The 20,868-nt window shown below is 40.9% G+C and overlaps 1 protein-coding gene and 1 non-coding gene across 3 annotated transcripts; both read left to right on the forward strand.

Moving 5' to 3' along the window:
* Positions 1-1,027: 1,027 nt before the first annotated feature.
* On the forward strand, positions 1,028-13,115 carry fam120b (family with sequence similarity 120 member B). Of its 2 annotated transcripts, none has more exons than XM_058089631.1 (15): positions 1,028-1,105; positions 1,336-1,449; positions 2,165-2,355; positions 2,518-2,651; positions 2,908-3,030; positions 3,454-3,645; positions 3,718-3,976; positions 4,248-4,431; positions 4,515-4,619; positions 4,814-4,986; positions 6,250-6,342; positions 8,866-9,072; positions 9,960-10,101; positions 12,245-12,503; positions 12,569-13,115. In XM_058089631.1, the coding sequence occupies exons 2-15, from the start codon at positions 1,338-1,340 to the stop codon at positions 12,636-12,638; spliced, it is 2,244 nt and encodes a 747-aa protein (XP_057945614.1). In that variant the 5' UTR covers positions 1,028-1,105; positions 1,336-1,337; the 3' UTR covers positions 12,639-13,115. The 2 variants fall into 2 exon arrangements, with proteins under 2 accessions (XP_057945614.1, XP_057945615.1); XM_058089632.1 differs by having other exon boundaries at positions 12,257-12,503.
* A 6,783-nt stretch (positions 13,116-19,898) lies between these two features.
* Positions 19,899-19,981, forward strand: trnal-cag (transfer RNA leucine (anticodon CAG)). The gene has a single exon. It is a non-coding gene; the product is annotated as a tRNA-Leu (tRNA).
* The last annotated feature ends 887 nt before the right edge of the window (positions 19,982-20,868 follow it).

Genomic DNA, 20,868 nt, shown 5'->3' on the forward strand with positions numbered 1-20,868 from the left:
TTAAGTACTTTTTGCAAAATTCTGCACCCAAACAAACAAACCTCCAACAGTAGAACTTGAGATCCCGTGGGACATTGACACTATTCAACTTATTAGACAACTAAGAGTGCAAATTCACGGGAAAAGCAATATTTATCATCAAATTTCCTGTCTTCACCTGTTATTATGAAATAATAGTTACAGTAATGATTATGAGATTGCAAAGGTAGAGTCATAGCACGAGTTGAAACCTCATCAGTCTTGATCATCAACATCTGTTCTGACCCCCTAATGCCCCTCTTTTGTCTTGTATTGTTATCATCCTGAAGTGTGACTAACACTGTTTTCTCAGTCATGTTAATGCTCTTCTGTAGTGTACAGTATTGATGACTCTTGTAGTCTGCCACATCGATCATTGACTATTCAAAAAAGGCACCATGAGCCCTCTGATTGACAACAAAATACCCTCATGCCTGATGTTGTCCGTTGGCCATAACTTTTCAGTGAATCGCAGAGTGGAGGCAAACGGGGGGAGCAGATTTACAACCCAGCTCCTCCCTTTTTGAAGATCAGTTGACTATGAGAGGTGGATTGCCCTCCTCGTCCACAGAGCATCTGGCTGGGGAACGACAGATGCTGACAGCTGGACTGACAGCCAGCATATGTCGCTTTCTTTATTTCTGCTAAGCTCAAACAATAGAGTGGAGGGGACGGGGGTGCATTGTGTGGAAGGTAGACCTAATAGCTTGTGACTTCAGAAAAGAGGCTCTATTCTCCTGGAGAGCAATTAGTCTGTCTCTGATCCCAGCCTGGAGAGTTTATGGGTGGACTGAGGCCACAAGACCACAATGGGCCATTCATATTCATGCCACATTATGAAGTTTATTCTTGTAATTGTAATCTTGTTGCATCTGTAGTTATTATAATTTATATTAAATGCGTGTTTGTATGTTTGCATGATGTTTCATATCTTAATTGGCTACACTCGCCACATCAGGACTGGGCTGCATATGCGGCCCACGTGCACTTTGTTTTGCAGCGTCATGACGTCACGCGTATAATCCAGGAAGTAAGAACGCGTCGGTACAACCAAGACAAGCTGCGTTATTGTGCCTAACGGACTTAAGTAAGTGGTTCGCTAAACACGATAAAAAGTGTAACGGCGACAACGTTTATTTATCATGATTTAGTTTGAAGCCGAGAGGACAGCGGCGCTGACGTAACTAACAGAAGGAACACATTGAGGTTGATGCTAAATGTTAGCATCAAGAGGAGGAGACGAATAGTAAACAAGTTGCATGATGTGAAAACGTCTCGGTACCCCCAAGTAACAGTTTTTCTGCTACCCCTCTTCAGAAATGGGAGTAAAAGGTCTTCAGTATTTTATGGAGCACTGCTGTCCAGAATCTTGTGTGACTGTCAACCTGAGAGACATGGCCAGACGACATCTTTCTTCTGACAACACGACCAGTTGAGTGTATTTATAAGTCTGGTTTATGTAGAACTGGCCTCTCATCATCACATCATGTTGTGGAATATATTCCCAACCATTGCAGCATATGATATGAGTCTGATATTTATAGGTTATCACATATTATCACGTACTATTTAAACAAAAGACCATTTTGTTTCCAGAAAATTTTCAGTCTATTACATGTATTATATCTAAACAGTGTAAACACAATAATTGCAAAAATATTTCAACAATAATATTTTATCAACAGTCTTATCTTATCAATGTCTGACAATTAAAGTTCCATTAATCAAGTTTGGGTTTTTTGGTGACTGGAGAAGCACTAGGAATATTTATAGTTACAGTGACATTTCCTGTCACATGCGCTGACATGTTGACAGAGCACAGACGGCAGCAAAACAAAGGCTGTGTGTTCACGCTCGTGCGCTGTTCTCTGATTGGTTGTTTCACGGGCACGATACCAGAGAGAGCGCACTCTGAGTGGACAGCAACGGGGGCTGATACTGGACATGGTTAAACTCTATATTTTATCAGTATCACTGCCCTGGGCTTTGACACAGTATCATTTCGGCCTTCATCATTCATGGGCGGTTTCTAGGGTACAGGGCCAATTAATACTGTAGTGTGTGATAAAAGATGTTATGCAGCATTAAGAAGGTACAATAATGATTAATTCAACGTTCATTTACAGTATATTTCCTTCTCTGGCAGGCCCCACACTCGTTGTGGATGGAATGGCCTGCCTACGCCACTGGTACACTTGTAAAGACTGGGTGTGTGGGGGTCAGTGGAAGGAGTACATGAGCATCCTGAGTCGCTGGATAGAGAGGTTTACTTCTGCAGGAATCAAACTTGTTTTCTTCTTTGATGGTGTGGTTGAAGAGAAGAAGAGAGCTGAATGGGTAAGGGAAGAAACTTTAAGTGTGAGCTTTTTGGTAGTGTTTACATCAACAGTGTCTGTTACTATTGTACCTGTAATGGGTGGTGCCTGCTTGATACACTCGGCAATACGCCACCTGTTCCAACTTTGTGTATAGAACCATTGTTTGATTCCCTCTTTGCAGGTGAAGCGGAGACGGCGAGTGAACGGGGAGGTGTCTGAGGTATTTCGTTACATTAAGTTACACGGAGAACAACCGGGAAAACATCTCTTCTGTCTGCCTTCTGGCTTGGCAACGTTCACGCGCTTTGCCCTCAGGTTTGTTTCAGTAAACTCACTGTACAAACGTCCCTCGCCACTTCATGGTTCGAATTTCACAGCTTCACTCCGTAACGGTTTTTCAAAAACATATTAAATAAATCATGCTGTTTACAAGCAAATACAATACAAGCAAATGTATTCTTTATATTTTATAGAATAATTGTTTCATTTCAAGTTTAATGCTCTCAACATTACTCACAAGTTATTGGTTGTTGGTTTTTACAAGTTTAATGTTTATTTATTTTTTTGGCAGGTCATTAGATCAGAAAGTGTTTTGCTCAGTGCAGGAGGCTGACTATGAAATTGCCTGTTATGCTCGTCGGCATGGCTGCATGGGCATTTTGGGACAAGACTCAGACTTCATCATCTATGACAGGTTGGTTTTTCTTATTTCAACAAAGTCAGCTAGGATAGGCTCCAGCTCATCCACAACCCTGAAAAAGGATAAGGAGTAGAAAATAAATGCATTGTGGAGAAACATAAATGGACATGAATAGAATTGTTGATTTTATTGTGTTATGTTAGGGTTAGGGCTCAGGAGGTAGAGCAGGTGGTCCAGAAACCAGAAAGTTGGCGGTTCGATCCTGCCACCCAGTCACTCAGTCTCCACCCTGTTGATCGGCACAAATTGGTAGCCACGTTTCCGTCAGGTTACCTCAGGGCAGCTGTGACTACAGTTGTACATGACCACCACCACTGTGTGACTGAGGAGTGAATAAATAATGTGTTCACTTCAATGTGAAGCGTTTTGGGTACCTTGAAAAGCACTATATAAAGCACTATTTTGTTCTTTTTACAGTTCTCCTTACTTGTCGGTGGCGAAACTGCACTTAGACCACCTCACCACAGTCCTATACGACCAACAGAGACTTTGCCGAGCCATTGGATTGTATGTTAGCCAGTTACCACTGCTGGCCTGTCTCCTGGGTAACGATGTGGTACCAAAGGAACGGATGCACACTATCAGGAACAATGCTATGTCTGTATACAGGTCTGTTGCACTTTGACACTTATGATCGCAACACCGCAAGTATTCAATACACAAAAACTTTTTTTTTGTCAGAAAAAAAAATGTTGGAGCACCCCAGGAGCTGATGGTGTTTGCTCTATCTGAGTTCATCAGCTCTTTGTGGGGCAGAGAGGAGAAAGACACTGGGCTTATCCCTCAGTCCCTGAACCTGCCTGCTGCAGACAGATTCCTCCTGGAAAAAGGGATTCGCTCCTATTTGCTTCCTGGGCAGGACACTCTTCAGCAGGATGACACACCTCCTCCCACCTCTGGCCTTGGCTTTGAGAAATACGTCAGTCCAGAAATATTAAAGGTTTGTATTATATAATACATACATACACTGATACAGTATCTTGAAGTGAATCCACCCATCACATTTTAGCAATAATGTTAGTATATCTGTAACTGTAACTGTACAGTTTTGACAGCAGTCCAGTAGGGTCAGACAAAAACTCAATCAATCATTCCTGTCAGAAATGATGTTATTCTAAACAAAACATGACGATCTAAACATGATTTACATGTGTATGTATTGGTATGGTGTGCACAGTACCAACCATGTTTCACTTTTTGACCTTTTATAGGCTTGTAGGGAACAACATGTGTCTGCCGAGGGTTTCATGGTTTACAATGTTGTGTGTGAGGGACTGCTTGAATGTAGTAACAGTCTGGAGGATGAGGAAGAGGATGAACTGCCACCTCAGGCTGTCATCTATAAGCCCTGCAGACAACACACTTATGGTCTGCTGCTGCTTAACGGAGATGATGGTAACATTGCTCACGCTAATGCACATTTGCACTCCCACGCACGTTCATCTTGAAGTCATTCTGTAAACTTGATATGTTTCTAGACAATGGAGCTGAGGAACCTCCAGCTATCAGAGAATGGTTTGTCTATCCAGGCAACCCACTGAAGGAACCCCACATGGTCCAGCCTGTCCCCGTGAACTTCCCATGTACTGTACCTATTTTAATCTTGAAAACAGTTGTTGTGTCCTTACCGAATGAATGCTCAGAGAAAAATAGAACTTTGTAGTTGCTTGACCACTGATTTGTGAGTGTCCACAGCTGTTTATGCCAAACACGCTCCATGCATTCATTGTTTCTGGGTTCAGAACCAAACACCCAAATCTTATCTGTTTATCTGTAGGTGAACCCCCGAGTCTACATGTTTTGTGGTTTGGTTCTGGACCTGACGTTTCCACTCTTCGCCTGACAAGCTTCTTTTCGATATTCGACTGTCAGGAGTTTACCGAGTGGTATGGAGTTGTTGAAGACTCTCTCCTTGCTGCTCTTTGTCTGGTTACCCACATTGCCCTCCAGGTAGTACTGACTTTAATTTTGCAGAAATGTAAAAAAAACCGTAATGATTGTTAATATCATCCCTTTATCCATCCATTTTCTTGCTCATTTGGGTCATAAGAGCAGCAGTCTGAGTAGGGATGACCAGACTTCCCTGCCTTTGGCCACCTGCTCTCATTCCATTGAAGGGATTAGAGAAGTGTTTTTAATATCCTTTCTACTAAGGTACTTTACATCAAATCATCAACCTGGTATTGTAATATGAAACATTAGGGCAATGCTACAAGGAAAATATAGTAACTTGTTCACTTTCTATATTTACCAGTTTTGTAAGGTGAATGAAACGGATGAGCATCTTTCATAGTTCAATTGTTTGAGCTTGTGGATAACTTGTTCATTTTCCACACATGTGTCTCTTATACTACCTCTTAATATTCAAACCAGTGCTTTGTGCACAGAAACGGTTACATAGCGCTTATTGAACTTTGTTTTAGTGGAAAAAAAAATCACAATATCACTACACAATATTCTGACTGACAGATGCAGATTCTGAAGTCACAAGCTAATTATAAATAATTGAATAACAGTGTTGTTGGTTTTTAGTGTTGGCCAATATAATGCTTGTGTTTAAAGTGGAATTTGAGTGATTGATGTTAACGAACTATGAAAAGACCAAATGTATTTGCTGACACTTTAGTGAGGGTTTAGTTTGGGCCTGACATCTGCGACAAACATATTACAGTTGTTCCCATCTTTTGTCAACATGTGATGTTAAACATTTGTCTGGCTTGATAACTGCCATTATCACCCAGAGTGACCAGTTTAGCCCCAGACACGTCAACAAATGCACTGATAAACACCCAAATACTTTATTTCTTAATTTACCACACATTCATCCTCTTACTTTGTAACTGCAATTTAATTGGACCAAAAAAAAACAACATCATAAGAAGGGGGCAGCTTGTGAGAGGATCAGTAAGACAAGTAGACGAGCAAAGATGAGCGGACGGGCCGACAGACAACAGTGGCTGCTGTTGTCTGACGGCCACTGCATTCACATTCGCTCGTCACTTGTCTGTTTAAATAGCTGGAGGGTTTGTTTGTTTTGAACACGCCACACACACATACACACACACTGGCTGCCTTCTTTGCTGCATTCAGCATTGTTACTTTCCCCTGTTGAGGGCAGACCAAACAGACCATCATGGAAGACACACAAAGGTATGTTTGAATTGGAAAAACCACATACTAAATCAAATGATATGTCTCGCTGTCTTTGTGCAGGTACCGTCTTTATGTTCAGAGGATGTGAATGCGTACCTGAGTCAGGCTGTGTGTCTGAGCCTCAAATCTCCACAGGAGCTTCAGCAGATCAAGGTCAGACACATGCAGGCTTATTACAACCAGCCCAGTCCGTGTTGAGTTTCGCAATGCATGAGCACAGTGGCTCTGTGCGCTTGACTGTAAACATGCAACCTCTTTTAGCAAACAGCTGCCAAAAGGTTTCCAGTTAGGGAAAATGAAAAGAAAAAAAAGCATGTAGCGAAAACACAGATAAGGTCCTGAATGGGGATCTGTTCGAGAAAACAAACAAAACAATTAGGAGTAGGCTTGTTATGTAAATTGTGTTATTTGCGTTGTTGTATACATTTCAAATATTTAGATTTACTGTTGCACTATTTTCTTTAGATAGGCTCCAGCATACCCCCGTGACCCTAATGAGGATAAGCGGCATAGAAAATGGATGGATGGACTATTTTCTTAAGATTTATAAAGTGATAAGATAAACATAAACAATATGCGGTGGTCAGATCATTAGACATAATATAATGAGCTCTATTAAATACTTAGCTTCAACAAAAACTGTATTAACCGGTTTTCATCAAATATTTAGTCAGGTTTTTTCGGTTCTAGTTTGCAGTAGTTTATCCCCATATCATGTATTAGCTACCTTATTTATTCAGCAACATGAGACGGTCAAAATAATTAATAACTAATGTACAACAGTGCAGTCCACAGTATAGTGGTTTGCTGCTCTTCGATGAGGCGGAGCTGAAACACAACACAATAATAGAAATAGACTTGGAAAGGCTGTCCATTGTGGCAGACGTGTGATTGTTACTGTGTAAATGTACATTCATTCAAATCACTGTCACTGTGTATTCACCTTAATGTAAAATGAGACAAACCATTTGCCTGTGTTTGTTTTTAAGGGAAAGGGGTTGTGGGTAGGTTTTGGGATGCCGTGGTTTGGTTGCAGCATTCCTCCCCATGGGGCTATGTGCCTGTGGGTATGTGTGTGTGTGTGTGTGTGTGCGCGCGTGTGTGTATGAGAGACGGAGAGTCGCCCGTCTGCCTTGGTTGGCGCTCACCACATGGAGTTATTTACATCAAACACACATCGCCCCACTGAACTCTTAACACACACGTGCACACACACACACGCATTCTGTCCTTTTGTGTGTTCTCATATTCGTATTCTTTTTCTCTTTCAGTCTCCTTTCGCTTCTTTGTGTCTGTTTGTTTGTGAGCGCTTAAGGCTGTTTTGTGCGTCTGTGCAGTGCTTCATTGTTTTCAGTGTGTGAAGCTGTGTTTGACTGGAAGCAGGTGACAGGCAGGGCTGTGAGAATGCGTGTGTATGCTATCAGAGTTATCAGTGCTATCATCCAAAGGGACAGGTGAGAGCATAAAGTGCGCGTGCGCACGCACACACAAACAGGCACAGTGCGAACATCTGCCTACCGTCACTGACTTTTGACACTGCCGTTATTTTGCACTTTGCCTCATTAATGTTCATTTACAATTCACATGAAACTGAAAAGAGTCACATTTATTAACTGAATCAATATATTTTCCCCCTAACCCTAAGTACAAATGTATTGATTCGTTGATATTAATCTTAGCTGTATCAATGTAAAATAACAGCATAATTGTGGCCTATGTGGTCGCCAAATATAATAAAAATAGGAATTTCACTTATAACATTTGAGGATAAAATAGTCCCTATGAGTGTTATGTGCCATAAAAACAGGATAGTTTGCCTTTTAGCTGAATCAAGATGGATTATTGTCATTCTCACCATGTAAACATGAAAACTACTAAAGTGCAGCACTCTTTATAGTCTCATTATAGTACAGTCAAAAAATGGTAGACCACTTTGTTTCTTTAGTTTTTTTGTTCGTTTTAATCCCCAGTACAATTATGGGTTTTTACATTATTATGTTTTAACAACAACAAAGTTCAAAACAATTCCGTTTAAAAAGTATTACCAAGCCATTTTCATGTTTTTTTGATAATAATGACTGGCTTAAGTTCTTACATCAATAGCTATGCTATTGTACTGATAAAAATGTTATTCTTATGAGCTATTTATGTTGTCATTATATTTGTTATATATGCATTATAATGAAGAAGAAACTGAATAAACAATGGTGATATAATATTTTTTTCCATGATTGTATGTCATTGTGGGCAGTCACTAATAAATAACCAAACATGACTAAATGTTTTTTTATGGAACAACTGTAGTAATGTAAGAGCACAATTTACCAGTTTGGTAAATGTATACAGCCAAGCCAATATATTAAATACCAGGTATTTTTTTTATGTTTAACTTTGGATGATTAAAAAAAATGTGCATGGCAATTGTAGTTTCCTTTCATTTTTACTCCATCTGCTATCAACAAAAACAATAGTGATACTCTTTTATGGTGATAAAGCAAAATCAGTTTTTAGAAAAGTGCACATTGGTTGTTGCAGAGATGAAACGTGTCATGTGGCACCTGTCACACAATATTGCGACAGATCAAACAAAACATCAGCCGTGTGTGTGCGTGCGTGCATGCGTGTGTAACCAAGCAAATATAATTCCAACCTCTTTTTTTTTCTCTATACTCTCAGCTGCCCTTCCTCTGTACTCGAGCGGTCCAACTGGGCTCTCTCTACGTCCGAGGACTGAGCCACCTGCTGGGGGCTAACTGTGCCAGTGGTTGCCCGCTGCCCAGCGCTGCTTTCATGCCTTGGCACAGCTTTGATGGACGGCTCTTTCACTCCAAATACCTGCTGGCACATAGCGCCACGGAGGAAAATGTGCTGCTGGACAATCATGTAAGTGGACACGGGAAGACTAATAGCGGCAAGACGCTCACACTCACCAGCTCTATCAAAATTCTGATCCCTTTCTGTCTTCTTTTTAAGGTTTTTGATTGACACATAGATATATGATGCTGTGCAAAAATATTTGGCCACTACAACCTGTTGTACTTTATAGTGACTTTTCAAAGCACTTATTTGGTCAAAATGAAAGCCATGAGTGAGTGACAGCCATTAACACCACTCCCCCTTTTCAGGTCGAACAACAAACCTCATTCAATTTAACACACAACTGTGACGAATAGGAGTGTGACAATATCTCGATATGGTCATATATCGCGATATTTTACTGAAAAACAAAGCTGGAGAAAGACTTTATTATATGCAAGAACTGTTTGAAGGTGATTCAATGGAAACCCAACATATATGCATAGCCACTTGCAGCACCATCACCCAGAGATAGCAAGCCAAAAAGCCACAGCCGTTTATCTGCCTCCTGGGCCTGGCCAGACCATTGTGGGTGCTCCACTTCAAGCAGAACTCTCTCTTTCGACTCCGCCAGGTCAAAGTTGAACACTCACGGCATATGTGTGTATATTTGCAATGGTCTGCGGCCATACAGTGTAGTCTAATGTAGTGTAGTCTTCCCTTTATGATGCGCACTTGTTTACAGGAATGTTGCACTTAAATATTCTCGCCATTAAAACAGATTGTGTTACAGTGATGGTGCCAAATAAACATTGGTAATTTCTTTAAATTTCTTTAATATTAGTCTAATAGATTATTCTAGATTGAAATGTACTGAATGTTGTGGTCGGTGATTTTTGTGGAACAGGGTGCGTCAAATGTTAGGTATCATCAGCAATGTGCAATCTTATTGTTATTGTCTGCTTCCCTTCCAGCAGCCCAGTTTGTCCTTGTTTATCCAACTGAGGAAGAAGCTCCTAGAAGTTTGCAAGACGAGAAACAGAGTCTTGCAGTCCCGACCCAGACCCAACCGGCTTGATCAAAGTCATAGAACACAATACAGAGATGGACACAGAGGTGAGACTTATGCCGACTAATCTTTTTCACGTATCTTCCTGTTATATTTTCCTCCCTCTGCCAGGTTAATTGTGTCTACTTTATTTTGAGGTGGCCTCAAGTTTGAGGGTTGCCTGAGCGATGAGCGCTCCAGCTGAAAATACTCCAGCAGACAAATGGAGGAGCAGTATTTTAATCTGACCGTTGATCTGTGGTTGTAGTTCTCTGCTACCCCTCAATGAACCACATTACCCAGAGGGCTGCGCTGTAACCAGCTCCATGTGTGTTGTGGTCTTACACACACACGCACACACGCACACACACACACTGCTTGTGTGCACATGTGCATGCCTGGATCCAACACTTGCTTTGTCAGTGTGCTAGTAATAGCAGGTTTCTGTTTATAGGTTGGGAGCACTCTATTTTAGGACTCACAACAACGATTATAGGCTTCTCTCTCCGCCTCCAACCCCCTCAGCCTTGGGGACCCCTTTACCTCTCTTGTTCCCATACGCTTCATCCTTTTATTTTCCAAATCATCTTCTCTGTTCCTCCTCTTATACTTTTCTCCCAAAATTTTCACATAAACATAAACATATAACTGTCTTCCACTTTCGGTCACGTAATTTATAAAATGTTATTCTAAATGTAATCTTTGCGATTTGGGGCACCTTTTAACTAAAATTTGATTAAATTAATATTGTCTTTGCCGCTCTTTTACATGACAACTGTGTTGTGGAATGCACGAAAACAAGTCTTGAATTGGTGTAAATGTTCCAAAGAAATACATGCTCCTAAATGACCACGGTGTATTCCACCGGCACCTTGTAGTACTGTAAGAGTTATTCGACAAAACAATCAGTTAAAATCAGTAAACACATGATTATACAACTGCCTGTTATTGTTGGCCCTTGGCACATTAATGAGTTATATTGGTTTTAACATAATTAATACTTAACAAGAGCCTTGTTTCAAGTCATTGTTTTGCGAAATGGAGTTTACAAACAACATGATTCAAGACTTAAAGGGTATTTTGCAGATTTGATTGTTCTGTTCCTCCTCACTGCAGTCAGATCATTGATGGCGTTCAACTACAGGCTGTTTTCCAAAATACAAAATATTAGTTATAGATATTAAAACCTCTTTGTGGTCAGTCAGCAAGCATGAGTCAACAACCGCCTCATGAAATCCGAACCTGACATTTTTCTTGCACACACCCCCAACACACACACACACACACACATTTTTGGTGAATGTTTTTCTTAAAGCACCAGTGTGTGCCAAGTTGGTTTACCCCAAACTGTCTGCTCTTCACTCAAGTCAAGCTTGTTGGGTCTCAGGAGGATGTTTCTGCTGATGGAAGATGGAAGGCTGTGCCCTCACTATTTCCATTATTACTACTGTGTGTGTGTGTGTGTGTGTGTAAGTGCATGCAAGAGCCGTGTTGGCGCTTTGTGCTGTCATTTAGGACTTTGCTTGGCTTGTGTTTGGAACCAAATTTGATGTTTATTTCCCTCAAAAAATATCTCTATGTATTCACAATCGCTTTGTGAATTTACTGCCACTGTTACCTCTCCTCTTCCTTCTGTCCAGAAATTAACAGTAGCCACCATATCAGTGAAAACAACCTCATTTTAAAGTGACTGAAACGCATATACTGCCAAGCATTGCATTTTACATTCACATGCCTTCACTCTTACTCTCTTTTAATTTGTCCCCACCTTGCCTTCATCTTTAAAGTATTGGAAAACCTAGACGTTCCAGAAAGTGAAAATATTAGATGCTTTAACAGCTTTGAGAAGCTCAGAGGTCATCAAGAGAGAGTGTCTGTTTCAGGACATGAAAATGCACTTTGCCGCTCTTGTGTTTTAAAAAAAAAATTCATCTGCAGGAATGGAGTTAAAAAAAGGGGGAAAATACGACTGTTGTGCATTTTGACCAATTAGATAATCAATAGTGATATATTAGATGTATAGTGACATGTACGGGTGGATTTACCATTAGACAAACAGGCAATTGCCTTGGACCCCAAGATTTCCAGGGGCCCCCAAACATCTGATGAGGATTCAGGATTCAGAGGGAACAGTGTTCTAGCTCAGCATTTAATTCCATGAATTGGTTAAACTGTGGTGAACATGTAACAGAAAGAATGAATTACTTTCAGCTCGTATTTCAGGTGTTGATGACAACTGGCGAGCGCGAGCAGCGGCGACAGCAGGAGGATGGCGTGAGAGGGGACAATCAAGTGGTGGAAACGGCAGAGAAGCAGCGCAGCAGAGGCAAGGACACAGAAGAGGAGAAAGAGGTCTATATTTCCACTCTCACTCTCGTCCACCCGCCATCGATGTTAAGATGACCTCTCAGCCAGATCAGACTCACAGCCGACGGCATCCCAGCAGAGGGAGATACCAGCTGGCTCCCAGGTAAACATCAGAAGAATCACCCCATTCTTATTTCCTGTTCCCTCATGTGTCATTCCTCCTCTCAGATGGGGTCAGCCTCCCGGTCATGGAGCACAAGCCCACCCCAACAGAGAGAGCAGAGGAGCAGAGGATTAGAGTGCAGGACTTGAGGAGTTAAGAGGGTAGGAAAGAATTGATAAAAGGACTGATGGAATCAAGTTTCTCTGAACAAACTGATTAGCGAATTAGCAGTCGAGAATGTTTGTCGAAAGGATGTGGTAAGTGAAAATAAGGGGATTGAGAAGAGATTAAGAATGTGGAAACCAACCAACATTGGTTAATTTGAAGTTTTTTTTTCTTTAGAAAAAGTCTTGTGTGGTATCTCAAGTTAGTCAGCAGACTGCTGACAGAAAATAGACCAATAAGTACCAACAAACATAAACAAGGCACTTCAAACGCACACTTAGAAGATGATAAACAATCTCCTAGCCTGTTTCTTAATTCCTTAGTTCAGAGTAAAAAGAAAACATCATAGAAGATGTGCTTTTATTACCACAATTCCTCCAATATTCTGTTTCTCCTGTACACACATCTCACTACTATGCTGTTGATGTATACACTTATCTCAACCAATAGTCTCTGTTGCAAATGATTTTTTTCCTCACCCTAACAAACCAATTTCATTTCCCCCTTCGTGTTCTTTAATCTCCACTTATGAGAAGGAAAAAAGACTGTTACAGTTGTGTTGTTGATTCAATACACCATTGGACAATTTTGCCCAGTATTTCAGAAACCTGCTACAAAATCTTCATCAAAATGTGATGGCTGTGTTTCTGGTTTAGGAAGACAGTCACAGATGTAATTCCAATTGCGTTATTAATGTAAGGTATTTTTTATGACACCTCTAATTTACAATTAAACAGGATGGTGAGTACAGTACAGTGCATACTTATTCCAGAAGTATGTTATGTGTTGACATTGTCTGTTGACTAGTGAAACAAGCTTGGACGTGCAGATTTAAAAGTGTGTCCTGATCCCGTGGCTTTCATCCTTATTTCACTCTTAGATGATGTAAGCAGGCAAAATCCTAAAATCCTTATTTGCATTACTAACGTTCAAACACAACACAGTGTAAACACACTCATACAGCCCGAGTTGCACACACACAGCCACACTAGCATGCTTTGCTAAACTAAGCTAACCTCACAAGCTTCCACTCATGCTCTGAGGTGAGATGAGTTTCAAAGTTGTTGTTTTTTTTATTTACTTTTGCCGGTGTTTCAGGTCATTGTTTCTGCATGTTTAGTTTGGCAGGGGGCAAAATAGTGTTTTAGCACTCCGCCGGGGAAATCTTCCCCTACATGCATTTCTCCTTTTCACAATGACAGCATTTAATTCATATTTTTGTTAGATTCTGTGAGACTTTGCGTTTAACAATCGATTTTGTACACAGAAATTAGAAATGGGCCCTACACTTAACACGGTTCTCTGCAGGCTGCTATATGCCAGCCATAGGTGATCGATTTTTGTGATCAGCTTCGAAAGGCCTTTATCGGCATGTAATTTTTAATAACAATCTGATCAGTGGCAGATCAATCAGCCCATCCGTAATGGCAACATGTAGATTAGAAGAAGAAGAAAATAGACTGTTGGAAGGAGGGAATTGAAGCATGTTAGAGGCGAGACATGTAAACATGAAGGAATATGAGCAGAGAAGCAGCAGAAGGTAATGGAGGACTAAGAATAGACTAGGCAACAAAAACAGGATGAGGAGGTGAAGTTTGAGAAGAGCGCAAAAGGGAAGACCGGTTTTGAGTCAATGGTCTTGTTATGTTGCTTACACCGCAGGAAAATAACTAAGCTTCCGCTCACTCTACTGGTGGGTGTGGTCCCTCCAGCAGCAGGGGCACAAACACACAATCAAGCCCATTTCAAGTCCTCCATTTCAAGGATTGGCTGATTAGCTCTTTCCCTTCCATTGGTGGTCATTCAACAGGTTGTCACATTTCTTTTTACATGTTATCTATGTTGTATAAACATTCTAAAGCTTTTTGGGTCCTTTTTCAGACAACCGCCTTCTGAATGAAAAGTATAAATACTCACTTTACGAAGTTTGAACTGAATTGGTTACAAAACATTTGAAATAACTGATGTGGAGTAATTGTACACCACTGCAAATAACAAGCACAATAATATATAATACAATTTTTTATACACAATAAGACGTCTTGGACGTTGTCAATCAAGAGTGAACATTTTTTTCTTCACCTGTGTGTCCTCACACAAAGCATCTGACCTGGCAACAGAAGCTCTCCCTCTCTTTTGTGGGTTATTTTACAGACGCACGCACAACCGTAATACAGGCATCCAGACATGTGCATTGAGATTAAGCGGGCAAATATAACCCTTCTGTATTTACAGGATGTCTAAAAATACAAAGGGCTCTCTTTAACTCGGGCAAAAAAACAGAGGGAACAACTACAGTATGTTGTGTGTGTGCGTGTGTGTGTGTGTGTGTTGTTGCCCGTACTGGCAGCATGAAACAATTCATTGCAAAGGTTTGACACCTTTTGGGATGGTTGTGCTTTATAATGCTTTATGTGACATGAAAGAAATACATTTTTCATTGGAGGGGGCAAGGTGAGACCATTACTGACATAGGGGTGGCAATAAGTTCTGGTGGGTTGGGATGGCTGTAGCTCCGCCATATAACCACGCTGTAATAATTGTCCTTTATGTTATTTGACTACTACATCATCATACAAAATCAACCATTTCTTTAAAGTTAGCCTTTGATGGATTGTTGTTACCTGTGTCCATTCTTCCCACTTTCACAGGCCCCTCCTCCTCCTTCCTCTCCTGCCTGTGTCCGTGAATGAATGCACTTTGACTAGTGGAACATATGCTGCTGGTTGTTCAATACCCTCCCTCTGAGCGGGGGCACATCCATGCATGTGTGTCCGTGTGTGTGTGTCTGTGTGTGTGTGAGAGAGAGAGAGAGAGAGAGAGAGAGAGAGAGAGAGAGAGCAAGAGAGAGTGTGTTTGTGTGAATGATTGTCGTGGGTGTGTTTGTGTGTCTGTCTTTGTGTGTGTGCGCGTGCATGTGTGTGTGTGTGTGTGTGTTCATTGAAACATGTGCCTCCTGTTGCACATCGGCCATCTGTTCCTTGAATGGACTGATGGAGTACTGCTGTAACCATGGCAATGGTCCATTCAGTCAAATAGCCCATCAAACCACCCCTGGCTGTTTGTGTGTGTGTGTGTTTATGTTTATGTTCAGGAATTGACTGGCAGAGTGGAGGAATTCCCACATGTTGATGAAAGCGGGCTGACAATGTGTTTAGAAGATTTTTTTTTTTTACAGGAAACTAATCATTTAAATATGCATTTCAAAGGAGAAGTGATGTCATTAATCTGACATATTAATGTGATTTGTACAATAAACATATGGCTTTAACAGAAGAAAATTAAGTTTTTTGGAATAGAAAATGTGTGGGGTGGCCCAAGGGGGCACGTACACCGGTGATGCCCCAGCAATCTGACTCATTTGAAGCACTTTTGCAAAGAACACTGGTCAAATATTGTCATGTTTTATTATCATTTTAAATCAATTGATCATGGTGTTATTTTTTTAATACCAGCAGATATGTGTAAAACCTTGTAATGCCACATTATGTAATAATGGTGTAATATGTCATGTAATAACTTTTCATGTCATCATATTATAACGCCAGATTGTGTGATAAGATTCTTTAATGCATTTTGTAATACATTTTAATAACTTACATATTGAAAATGCAGCAATATTTATCACACAATCTGGCAATATTACATAATGATGTGAAAATTTACTACATTACGTATTGAAACATTATGACATAATGTGGCATTACAAGGTATTTTGGCAAGGTTGTCTCCTCTCTATAGTCACTGTCATTCCATCTCCTTAGGGTTTGAACCATGTAAGGATTGTGTATTTTTTAAATAGAGCAGCAGAAATTGCATGTTAATTTAATTTAGTTGGTTAATTTGAGGGGTTAAGATTATTTTCAATGATATCTGCATCAACAATAAATGGAACAGTCATGAACACACGTGCACACACACACACACACACAGCAGCAGGGCAACAGTGAAAATGAATATTGAGTTTCAACTGTCTCAAACCACTGGGCTATTCATCTGCACTCTCAGCAGCCCCACCCTTACACACACACACACACACACACACACACGAGCACAAGCCCCATTTACCCATTACACACTACACACACCCTACTCCACCCAATGGTCCGGGGTCTGCTGGCCATATGTCAGCCCATCTCTTGTGAGACACCTCTCCTGAGACCCTGAGCCCTCTTTTGTGTGTGCGCATGTGTGCGTGCATGTGTGCGTGCATGTGTGCGCTAATGTGTTTGCCATCTTCGCTCACAAGCCATCTCTAAACCGCTGTCATCTAGCAAGTGTTTTGAGTGCAACTGACCACACCACATCTGCATGGATTCAATACTTGTCTAATTGCTGGGGGATAAACACTATTTTCCAGTAAATGTGTATTTGGACTTGAACCCCCTGGGTCCATGAGACTGTGTTATACCCTGCAGTACATAATGGATTACAGTAGAACCTCTAAAGTGGAATACAATCTGTAAAATAGAATCCAATATTATTAAATAATACACATAAATTCTAATTGTGCATTTGGGACCCTAGGCCTTCAATGGGGCCTTACTTAATCATCAATGATATACTACAAAAACACAGTGTTAAAACGTGTGGTATTGCAGAGAGAGACAGACATATTGGTATTGGACTTGAATACTATTATTACACTTTATCTCTGAATAATAATATGAGTGCTCGTAAGCACTGGAAGTGTCGAACAAACCTTTCCCGGGCTGACAAGCTAACTAGCTTCAGGGTTTTTCCTCCTGCTCCATTTTCTTTTGCTCTGACCAACTAAAGAGAGGATAGGAAAAATACTGACGTTATTGTGGGCTAGCTTGTTGAAGAAGCTTGTTGAAGCTTGTAGAAGAATTCTCTCCATTGCGAATAATGTTTAAGTGACATCCGCCAGCACTACTGATTCTGAAGGCCCTGTGTAGATTACATTGACATGGCAGCACATTAAAGCTAAAATCGGATTGGATGATAAAAATCTTAACATACCTGTACTGGAAGCAGTGCAGCCAGTGGCGCAAAAAATGGGCTTGCACGATATGGGGTGCCGCTCTACCGGGGACATCGAAGAAATGGGGAGGAAATTGAGTCTGCATTTTTCTGTTTAACAGATGTTTTGTGCATGTAAATGATTTGATCAATCATAAAGGGACGCCGTTGATTGGGTGCCCCTTCGCTCCTTCACCTTCCCTCTTCTTGCCCCCTCCATGTCCATGACTAAAAAAGATTTAAACATTTAAACATAGACTGAGGACCATTCCATGTTGTGTTTTGTTTCCAAGTCCTATTACAATGTCGGTTTTTAGTTTCAACCAAGCTAAATTCTTCCCCATCTTGTCAGCCACTGTCTCCACTATCTGGCAGTGTATATGTGTTTTTATGTAGCCGAAAATTGCACTTATTTTGTCATTTTGGTGACATTTTGTTGACTGTATTCCACCCATGCAACATCGCCAGTCAATGTGATCACAACATTTGATTAGAGGAAGGATCTGAGCGAAGACCTGCTGGCTCACAATATCTCTTCTAGCTCATTCCAAAGCTCTTTGATGGGCTTCTTCCGCACCAAACACATCCAAGTATGTTTTTATGGACCTTGGTTTGACCCTAGCGAACAGAAAGACTGCTTCCCACAAAGTTGGAAGCATGCAATTCTTTAAATCCATGTGTTTTGCTAGTAGACAACAACACCGTGAGGGCCAGATCCCACATGGCATCACTTTCACTAAAACCTTCACTAATTCTTTCCACACCTTTAACTTCACTTAAGCAGTTACTTTCTCTTTGTTTTTGGGGATGCTCTGTAAACAGAGAATCACAGCCTGCATGCACACAAACATTTGCCATTTGCAGCAGTTTTGTACTGCTCCCTTAGAAAACAAACAACCATCCACTGGCATCCTCACAGATGTCTTTTGAAGTTAAGCGCACACAGATTCTCTGAATTCTACTCTCGCAGCATTGTTGGAAATTGTAATACAAATACAGTCATAATAATAGAAATCATGATACATTTTAACTCTGGACTGTAATGAGTTGTTGTACTGTTCTTATTAATCACCTCAAAAATTAGTTTTGGAATGCTTGATGTCAGAGCTTCCCGGAGGCTAGTTGGAATATTGCTCCAGGTGGTGACGATGGTTTCACATCGGGCAATCCACTGTCTGGAATTGTTGTCCATTTCTGTAAACTTCATTTGCTGTTTGACGCCCCAGCACAACTTAAAGATCCATTGTTCCAATGAAGGAAAAAGCACACCAACTCTTGATGGCAATCCCCTCCACTGTCCATGTGGAAAGCATTTCAAGTGGGATCTTCTTGTCAGTCCAGTAACGCTGGACACTATCAAGACGTCATCGTCAAGATTTCTCATCAGAGAATAAAACTTTATTTCACCTTTCACTGTACCATGTTTGGTGCTTTCATGCAAATTCCAAATGGGCAGTTTTGTGGCGTCACCTTATAGACTGATGCCAAGATCATCAAAGCAATGACGCACGTGGATCTGGTTTCTTTCTGGATTCTGCCCTTTAACCAAATGGTCAGTAGCATGCACACACTGTAGCGTGCCACCTTTCCATGGCATTCCTGTGTTAATGCATGAATCATGACACCCCCCCCCCCCAAGCTCCTGTTCTTGTCTTTGTCTTTCTCACTTCTGTCTAACCTCTGGTAATGCTTTAAAGCTGCACAGATGTCTTTCTGCTGCGTCTTCCTCTGAAGTGCGCCATGGGTCACATGCATGAAGATCCAGGTTAACAAACAGGCAGATTGGGGAGGTGGGTAAAGAGGGTCATGGTCAAAGGTCGGCATAACTGGGAAATCCCAGAGGTGGCTGCATTGGGCCAATCATCCTTGTCAGGTGACTTTAAGAAGATCTGCCTCCTTTAATATACCTCAAACAGTGACCTCCAGTCTAAACAGAAACCATATCTGAATTAATCGTACGCCTGGTCTATGAAAATAGAGCCCTTAATGTTACTTGTACCTTCGTTGAAGACAGAATTCTTGACGTGACTGTTCCCTACGACACAATGTGGCAGTGAGAGCAACACGGACACAATCTTCCTGTTTTGCCCAAGTTATTTTTTGATTCAATAGTATTGCTTGTAAAACTATAACTGTGAAAATGAGTTTTAACAGATGCTCGGTTCGGTACATGCAATTCAATATGCTGAAACTATAGTAAAACTGTACTAGTACTGTTGGTAGGTACAGTATGGTAAGTGTCAACATGTCAGGATGGCCGAGCGGTCTAAGGCGCTACGTTCAGGTCGTAGTCTACTCTGTAGGCGTGGGTTCGAATCCCACTTCTGACAACAAGAGTTTTCTGAAATTTCCCCTTGTGGAACTCATGAAGTCATATCTTAACAGTGCTACATCTTGAACCTTTAAGTGATCCAGCCTTCATGTCTGCTTTATTTGTTGGATTTGTATTGTATTTGCAACCAACAAATGTACAACTTTTATTATTCCTAATTATTATATTTGTATTAATGTAGTCATTATTTAAACACCATGTCATATAGATTTCATTCATTTTCTACCCCTTTTTCCTCACGAGGGTCGCGGGGGTGCTGGAGCCTATCCCAGCTGTCTTTGGGTGAGAGGCGGCATACACCCTGGACTGGTCGCCAGCCTGTCATATAGATTTGATCCCTAAAATTATTTTTTAAATTATAATTCTAATTAGTTTTGGTCCTTATATATAATAATTATGAACGACTAGGTCTTTGACATCTACAGGACCTATACATCAACAATGAGCTCACACCTAAGGTGACCTTTGACCAACATCCCCCAAATACGGACCCCACATTTGAAATATGTCTTGATGTTAATGTCAGACGGTGTATTGTAAGACTGGCCTTCAGACATCACTTTGAAGAAAGTGGTCTCTGTTAGTTCTTCACACAACAGTGACTTGTTCTTGTTCTTCTCCTGCTTGTTCATAAATCACTGTCATGGCTATTAACGTCTCGACTGGAAACACTTTGATCAGAGAGGACAAAAAACCAAAGAGAGGGGATGTTGACATTTCATTTATGAGGAGCACTTGTAGGGTGGACATCTTTTTCCAACTGGATTTGCCATCTAATTGACCGCAGACTTTTTACATTAGAAGCACCAATGCTTCACTGTGACCAGAACTTTTGTTATAAATGTAGCCTTGCTGTACAATCCAATGAGGTCTGATACCAGGGTA

This window comes from Doryrhamphus excisus, chromosome 12 (assembly GCF_030265055.1).
Source record: "Doryrhamphus excisus isolate RoL2022-K1 chromosome 12, RoL_Dexc_1.0, whole genome shotgun sequence".
Taxonomy (NCBI): Eukaryota; Metazoa; Chordata; class Actinopteri; order Syngnathiformes; family Syngnathidae; genus Doryrhamphus; species Doryrhamphus excisus.

Coding starts and splice junctions, on each gene's coding strand:
- fam120b (XM_058089631.1), top strand. CDS start 1,338: ATGGGAGTAAAAGGTCTTCAGTATTTTATGGAGCACTGCTGTCCAGAA. Junction 3,031..3,453: donor GACTTCATCATCTATGACAG/GTTGGTTTTTCT, acceptor TTCTTTTTACAG/TTCTCCTTACTTGTCGGTGG. Junction 3,646..3,717: donor AATGCTATGTCTGTATACAG/GTCTGTTGCACT, acceptor TTTTTTTGTCAG/AAAAAAAAATGTTGGAGCAC.